Source organism: Eucalyptus grandis, chromosome 6, assembly GCF_016545825.1.
Source record: "Eucalyptus grandis isolate ANBG69807.140 chromosome 6, ASM1654582v1, whole genome shotgun sequence".
In the NCBI taxonomy this organism is placed as follows: domain Eukaryota; kingdom Viridiplantae; phylum Streptophyta; class Magnoliopsida; order Myrtales; family Myrtaceae; genus Eucalyptus; species Eucalyptus grandis.
In genome coordinates, this window is record NC_052617.1 from 29,845,794 (window position 1) to 29,854,059 (window position 8,266).

At 40.6% G+C, this 8,266-nt stretch overlaps 1 protein-coding gene across 1 annotated transcript; it reads left to right on the plus strand.

The window, feature by feature from the left end:
- Window positions 1-3,532: 3,532 nt before the first annotated feature.
- LOC104442144 (uncharacterized protein At5g41620) lies at window positions 3,533-7,636 on the plus strand. Its single transcript, XM_010055471.3, has 3 exons — window positions 3,533-3,945; window positions 5,167-5,289; window positions 5,654-7,636. Exons 1-3 carry the CDS (start codon window positions 3,577-3,579, stop codon window positions 7,133-7,135), a joined length of 1,974 nt encoding a protein of 657 aa, XP_010053773.1. The 5' UTR covers window positions 3,533-3,576; the 3' UTR covers window positions 7,136-7,636.
- Window positions 7,637-8,266: the final 630 nt, after the last annotated feature.

The window sequence follows — 8,266 nt, forward strand, 5'->3', positions numbered from 1 at the left end:
TTATGCGCGACGCTATACTTACTTATTGTTCTTTTAAACTGATGAAAGCTGAAATGATCACATCGATCAGTAATAAGAACTTAACAAATGCAAATAACATACATATGCATCTTTCTTTTAATGTCCATCTCCCGAGTATTAACACAAACACCTAAAAGGAAATAACAATGTGTTAATAATGGGAAAAAGATCAACTCAGCTAACTTTGCTACACCATACTTAAACAAAAAGCTATCCATACATTATCCCAACCACCATCCAATTCAAGGGTTGAGACCTCTGAAATCATCACGTCCCCTCCATCTTCATGCGCAGGAATTATTGAATCGTCTCAAAGGTCCTACTAGCTCGCCATCAATGTCAGCATACCACACGATAAAACGATGGTGGATTAATTTTAGTAGACCTACTTCGAGAATGGAAGTACATTTAATATGTAGTATATGAACCTCGGTTTATGTATCTTTTGATAATTGCTTTTATATAACATACGTATTCCAAATCATGGTGTGGAGTAGGATCCTTCCCATTGATCTTTAAAATAAAGAGATGAGCTAAAACCCAACAACTGAAATCTTCTAGTCTAAAGTAGTAGATCATCTTACTACTTGGCCTGATATGAACAAAACAACGTGAATTCAAGATGATTACAAAATAATTATGTACATCAAATAATGAGTAAAAACGCCATCTTTCCTACCATGATGTACCAATGGAAACTGTTGAACAATATTGCATAAGCTTATGACATAATATTTCACGATGTACATCTACCATGTAATAGTGCACGTGCACACATACAAAGCTAGTTTCAACACTTAGTCTCTAAATCAACAGCTAAGCCAGTTTCTTATCCTTTTCACACTCTTTCCATCCAAAATGCTACCAATTCTCATGGAAGTTAATCAAACACCTCCTACGCATGTAAAAACTCATCAACACAAGTCAACAAGCAAATAATTAGACTTGCTAACACTTAACATCTAAATTCAATCTAAATTAACAAATATCAAGCGACCAAGTCAAGAGTATTAAGTAGTTCAATCTAACACCTAGTCAAGAGTACTTAGTAGATCACACTTAACATTTAAATTCAATCTGAGTTAACAAGTATCGAGATACTAAGTAGATTCGTTTAACTTAGCACCTAAAGTTTTTACTTACAGTGAATTAAAAAAACTTGGACAACTCAAAGTTTTAACTACCTTCAAAGCAAGATAAACAAGAATTAGATACGCAAGAATAAAGATTAACAATTCTCAAGAGTGTTTTGTTTGATCGTCTTTTGAGGACCACTAGGATGCAGGCAAGGTGACATCAAGAACAGGGGAAGTATATTCAAGCTGTTTGCTTCTGACACAGCTTTTGCTTTAGGAAACATCGGATTGCTGAAGCAGAATTGAATAATGGAAATAAAAAAAGATTGTTGGGTCATGAATGGCTCAACAAAACATGCTTCACAAAACATGCTTCGCTCCATAGCTCCGTCACTGTCGTTGATGGCACGACCCAACGTTTGTTGGAGATAACGTTACCATCGCTTCTCTTATGTCGCAAATTGTGATGCCGTTTATATCACGTGACACGTCGATATAATTGTCATTGGCAACAAAATCAATAGCCATGTAATCTTTTCGATTTATTTCGTTGGTAAAGTAACTTGGCTCTTCGCTAGACATTCCACAGGTCAGTTGATCTTGCTCGGCCACTGCCACCACAATGGATGTGTGAAATTTCTACTGACTCACCTAGAATGTTGAATTATTCCTTTCTGTCTCGTATTTCATGGTCGTGTGGACGACCTATTTTCTTCCATGGGCCTAATTAAGGATGCCCCAATAACGGGCCCTGGAAATTTTGCAATTGGAGCTCAACCCGATCCAACTAAGAAATAGTATTAGAACCCAAAAGCTGTCCAAAAATATATTCCCATACGTGGGATCCGATTCGTGATGCATCTATAATTCTCAGAGTAATCTGGCTAGATTAATTTCGTGAACGTTCTTCTATTAGAAGGCAATACGCTTGAATAAAACAATTTTTCTATCGATGGATAGGATACGAATTAGTTTTGATAACTTTTGCTTGAGAAGCAACCGATAGATCCATTTATGTTATTTTCTAGTTTAATGCTCAAGGAGACAATGCAAGATGTCATTCGAAATTTTCTCAATGATCAAAGGTAGTAAGGGATACGAATACAGGGAATATAAAATCAAATTGCTTCCAAATTGGAAAAAAATCGTGGGCTATTCTCAGAAAAAAATTGTTGCTGTTATTGCCAACTGCGCTCGTGTTTCCTCTTATTTTTCTGTTTATAGCAGTTAGTTTAATCATTGGACTGGACAAGATGGAGAGCGGGGACACGGCCAAAATCAAACACGAGTGTTATCCTAGGACCACAGCGTCCATGAGCTCGGTGTCTCCGAGATTGATTCCTTCGGTGGTCCTGAAAAAAGCACGTTCCTGCTACTTCCTCACGAGCCTCGACATTACTTTAGTGGGTTCCATGATTTGGTAACTGGCCACCAGGTGACAATGAGACAACATTCCCATCGGCTCAGTCCAGTTTCTTTCTGTGTCTCTCATACGAATGGCCTTTTTTCTATCGGATACAGTCCGGCCACGGTGACGGCATATACCAACCGTTGTCACATGGGTGTATTGCTAAAGTTTCTATGTGTATGAAAAGATTCAGGACTCTGGTAATTTTCTCAAAGGATTATGAGCTTTGCTGAGATATAATTATTGAAACTTGGCCACTAATAACGCCAGTCCAGTTAAAGCTAGATGCTGCTTTTGAGTCTCTGCCGAGTGAAAAAGGATATTGGAGTAATCATTGCACAAGGAACTGTAACTTTGAATGTTACTAGAGTTAGCTGTCAGCCTACCATGTAGGAGGCCTAGCACAGCATGAGAGGGATCAAGAAAGTCTGTCCTCATTTGACTGCTGATTTGATAACTTACACCACCGAAATGTTTTCGCTAGTACTTTGATTTAGTTTTTAACTATATGATAATATCAAAGGTTGTCCTTACCCTTACTTTTGCAGGGGCGGAAAAGTGGACATCAGACGGGGAGGTTGGATTTTGCTCGATTGCTGTGACTTGTGCGGAGAGATCTTCTGAAGAAATGCTAAAGCACATGGAACTCGGTTCAGGGGTACAGTTGGGGTCACCCGATTCTTCTAGTGGCTAAACAAATGTTAATAGTATGGATACACGTGGACTAGATACAGTCGTCCAAATCTGAATTTTGTCTCTGGAAAGAAGAGAACTTCCTTTTTGGCTAATGTGGTAACTGCAGCAGCAAGGCAAGACCGGCAAGACCACATGAGTAGGATGAAAAAAACACCGCTCTGTCTCTGTCGTTGACTCCACGCAGCAGAGAGAGAGAGAGAGAGCCGATCCTCTTGATTATTGAGAAGTAGTCGGCGTTTCAACGTGTGAGCTGAGAGCTTCCAAGACCAGTAGAGATGGGTTCAAGAAATAATCCCTTCAAATTACAAATTTGAGAGAGGAGGAGGGAGAGGGAGGGAGGGAGGGAGGGAGGGAGGAAAAGAAAGCATCTTTGAGATGGAAAGCAGAGGGAAAAGCGTGGAGAGAGAGGGAAAAGAGCAGGGACTGGTGTTGAAAAAGTGGAAACAAGGTGTCGCCTTGGGGAAAAGAGGAGGCCCTAGCACGCCACCGCCCACATGGAGGCTTGAGCTCTCTCCCTCTCAACCTCAGACTCACTCCATCCAAGAATTCCTCACACCCCTTCCACACCCATCAGCACTCTCTGCTAGGAAGCTTTGCGCTTGTCTCTGGGAAATTGAGCCCCACCAGACCGTCCATTTTGCTAGAATGATGAGCAAAAGCAAAAGCAGGCATCGGCAACATAAGCACCACCATGACCTGGGCTTTGAGGACTTCGTCCTTCCTAGCACTGTAAAACCTGAAGAGGTACTCTTGTTTTCTGGCTTCTTTCTTGTCATCAGTGCTTGAATTTCTCAGCTCTTGCCATGCGATTCGTCACGTTTCGGAGGCCTCTGTCGACAGCTTTATTGTGGGTTTTGCTTGCCCTGAGTATTTCGGTTTTTGTGCCATGTTTTTTGGGTGCTCAGATGTTGTATATTGTTTTGGACCTTCAAGCTTATGAGTTTCTTGTTTCGGATCCCTAGTTCAGTGGCTAAGCTGAAATATTCGGCCGAATCTGTGATTTTCTCCATTATACGTTATCTTTTTTCGTATTTTCCTTTGTAAGTGGCTATACTACTAGGCTGTCTCAGAGATTCCCTCTTATAGCACACGACCAGTTAATACGTCCAGATGTCCATACTAAAACGGGCAGCTTGTAAAGTGGTTAAAGGCTTAAAACCCAAAGCATCTGGGAAACGATAGATGTACCTAACATGCTCTCCTATATCGGCATTTGATGGTCTTGGAATTGCTCTTCGTTTATCACTCCGTGTACCTGCTGAGTGCTAGCTATTTGGTCAGTATTAGTTGTTTCTTCATGCAACGACACGTGATTTAGGTCCATGAGGGTGCAATCTGTTGACGAGGCGGGATGAAAAATTATGCCTTAAATTTCCTTAAGAAAGATGTAATTGAAAATCTTTCACAAGATAAATCTTGATAAAATTTCTAGTTGCTACCACCAGGCCCCCTTATATGCTAATGTCCTAATGAGAATTGGCCTTTGCTCGTAAGGCAAGACAAACTTATGTTAGCCTATGGTTTCTGTCCTGGAGCTTCTTGTTTGTAAAGAACATGTCGTCTGTCTCACCACCCTGTTTTTTCAGAGAATCTGCTCGTTGAGACTGGTATTAAGATCTTGTGTTGATTGCACTAAAGTTTACAAGCCTGATTCATCTACCTGTGACCTTGTTGCCATTGTTCAAATGCTTCAGTATAATGAGTTACCGACTTAAGGTTATTAGTCTGACCTGTGGAGATTGGTTTGCTTTGGTTGGTTTCATCATACACTCTTAAGCATTGGTAAAGAAAGTGTAAGTACCAAGGCCTTGTGCTCAGTTGTAGAAACCCACTGATATACCTAGGACCTCATGTGTCATCTTACAGCAAGAGACGTGACTGATTGGTTCTGGAAGTATATAGTCTGTTTGATTTCTTATCCCATGCCTTTTCTGTTGACCTGTCTTTCCTCATCTTTCATTGCAGCCAGCGACTGCAGGCTGTCTCACAGAGCAAATTGCAGCATCGCCCATACAACGACATAACTATGGTGGGACTGATCATGCTTTCGAGTCTGCCACTCCAGAAACTTGTAGTGGGTCGATGGAGGTCATTGTCTCTCAATATTCTTCTGTTCGTGCTACTGATTTGCAATTTCAGTCAATAGAATGAGGTTATTGTTACTGCCATATGTCACGAGTTGGAAGAACTGCATGTTTCACCTGTCTTTGTTCCATGAAAGGAACTTTGACCATTTTTAAGGAAATGTTACTGTTAATACGAGAACCAGCAACCTGGAAAAATATGAATGATCTAGCAGATGTCACTAGTCTACCAACAATGTGGACCTACAGAACTTGCCAGTTTTTGCTGCTTTTGCTATTTGAAATTTTTTTCTCTTGAGAACTGTTCTCCTGATGCTGCTTCGCTGTTAATTGAGTTTCATGGAATGCTGTTGTTTTTCGCTTAACAGGTGGCACCGTATAAGCCTCCTCCCAGAGGTTCGTTTGATGGAAAGGGAAGAGTAGGTGGGTCGGGTTATAGCCTTCAGACATCGACAGAATTACTGAAGGTGCTCAATCGGATCTGGAGTCTTGAAGAGCAGCATGTGTCCGACAAATCAATGTTGAAAGCTCTGAAATCAGAACTGCATCAATCTCACTCCAGAATTAAGGAGTTGGTTTGGGAGAAGCAAAAGGATAGTCGAATAATGGATGATTTGATGAAGGAACTTGCGGAGGACAAATACGATAGGAAGCAAATGGAACAAGAGAGAATTGCTGAAGCTGAATTGCTGAGGGAAGAGACGGAGAAAGAGAGAAAGCTGAGAAAGCGTTCAGAAAGCCTGCACAGGAAGCTGGCCAAAGAGCTTTCTGAACTTAAGTCTCCTTACTCGACTGCTCTGAGAGAGCTTGAAAGAGAGAAGAAAGCACGGGTTTTGCTGGAAAATCTTTGTGACGAGTTTGCTAAAGGAATAAGAGACTATGAACAGGTGGTGAGGTCTCTAAAGCACGGGCCCATAAAAGAAAGCGTTGTTAGGGAAAGCCTCGATCGCCTGATTCTCCACATCTCAGAAGCGTGGCTTGACGAGCGTTTACAAATGAAGCTGGCAGAATCTCATGATGATGTCGCTGGAAAGGACACTGTTGTGGACAAATTAAGTTCTGATATAGAAAGTTTTCTTCAAACTAAGCGATCGGCTGAATCAAGTAAAAATGGTGAGATCTCCTGGAATGACACGAAAGAAAGGTGCTTTCGCCGGCCTTCTTTGGAATCATTTGCTCTAAAAGACGGTGGAAGTGCACCTCCAGTGGCGCATGATGATGACCGTTCTTTTGATAGCGATCTGCAATGTTTCGAACAAAGTAATAAAGTGGATGCTCAAGAAAATAAAGACAGCTGTAAACGAAATGGTGCTAACGCGTCACATGGCCATCTTGATGATCTAGTAAGATCGAGGTCCTCAGACAAAGACATGAGGCGTTGTGAAATCGCGAAGTCCTGCAATCCGTCCACTCCGCCAGAAGCATGCATCAACGGTGGAACTGGGGAAAACGTAAAGATGGGAGAGGAAAACCGATCAGGACCAAATAATATGGAGACATTTGAGATGGGCACGAATGCTGGAGACTGCCAGCAGGGAGAACATCGTGGATCGGATGCAAATGGTTCTTTTGATCATATGATTAGAAGTCACTCATTGCGTCTGAAAAGCGCTAGGACTCGTCCTGCGAGCAACTCACGGGATGGACATCGTGGTTTGCCTGGATACACAGGTCAGATAAGTCCAGTGCAGAAGTGGCCATCAAAAGTGCCTTTAAGGGAGCCTGGCAAAATCACGTCATCTTTAAGATGGCCGAAAGGGTTGAAGGAAAACACATTGATGGCGAAACTGCTCGAAGCACGGATAGAGGGTCAGCATTCCCGTTCGAAGGCTCACAGAGATGCTGCTTAGGTTGATGGTACTTGTAAATTGTACTTACAAGTGACAGGCTTCATAGCCTAGAGAGTATGGTATTAAAATGATCATCAATGTTGAATCTACTTTCTCCATGGAGTTTTCGTCTAGACAGTTAACAGCGGCTTAGAATGTTAAAGCTTGTAGAGCAATAGCGGGACTGAATTTGTATCAATAGCAAAACGGAGCGATGAACATCTTGCACTGGCAAGATCGGCTACAGGAGCGCTTCGATTGGAGGGTCTTTATGCTTGATTCTGCGATTGCAGGGCAGTGAACATGAAAAGATAGACAATCAGATGCTTCCCTTTGATTAATTTACAGGAAAGAAGAGAATCATCAGTTTCTGCTATTGATGCCAGACACGTCTATTAAAGATTATGCTAGAGCAACTTTCTAGGGTGAATTATTAGGCAGGATGAGAACATGCTCAGCTCACCTGTGATGTGGATTTTGTTCTTGTGATACCAATTATATGAGTTCAGAGAGTTAAAATAATCATTTGCTTTACGGTGGTATGACTGCAAAGTTCCGCAAGGTTTTATAATCTCTAACTATAAAATATTCCGGAATCATTTATAATTATTCTAAAAGCTTAATCTGTTAAATGAATGAGTGATCCGATGCTTAAATATATTACCACTCTTCCTCACTTGTATGCTGACTATGACCTATGACTAAGTGTGAGACTATGTATAATATGAGAGGCAAATAAATGGTCTAGAAACATTGAAGTTTAGGACCTCTTGCTTTGATATCGTAACGTATAAAATTTTGAGAGACGATTGACAATTTAAACTGTTAAATGAATGCATCATTTGATATTTTGAGTATTTTAATACTACTTATCTTTATGGGGTAGGCATGGTACTTTAAACTTTTTATGGTTTTATGTTACCGCCAACAACAGCTAAACGTCTTGTTATAAATAAACATAAAATATTATGAAACATGAAATCATTGGTCTTACCTAACCAAATTACGAAGAATGTAAAACAAAATAACTGCATGATGCAGTATTGCATCATGGGAAATTTTTGCTGAACGTTAGAAAAAATTATTTAAAAGGTAATAAATCTATTAAACTTTTGCTAATTAAATTTGAAGTCTTTTGATTATACCAATTGA

Coding starts and splice junctions, on each gene's coding strand:
- LOC104442144 (XM_010055471.3), top strand. CDS start 3,577: ATGGAAAGCAGAGGGAAAAGCGTGGAGAGAGAGGGAAAAGAGCAGGGA. Junction 3,946..5,166: donor GCACTGTAAAACCTGAAGAG/GTACTCTTGTTT, acceptor CTTTCATTGCAG/CCAGCGACTGCAGGCTGTCT. Junction 5,290..5,653: donor CTTGTAGTGGGTCGATGGAG/GTCATTGTCTCT, acceptor TTCGCTTAACAG/GTGGCACCGTATAAGCCTCC.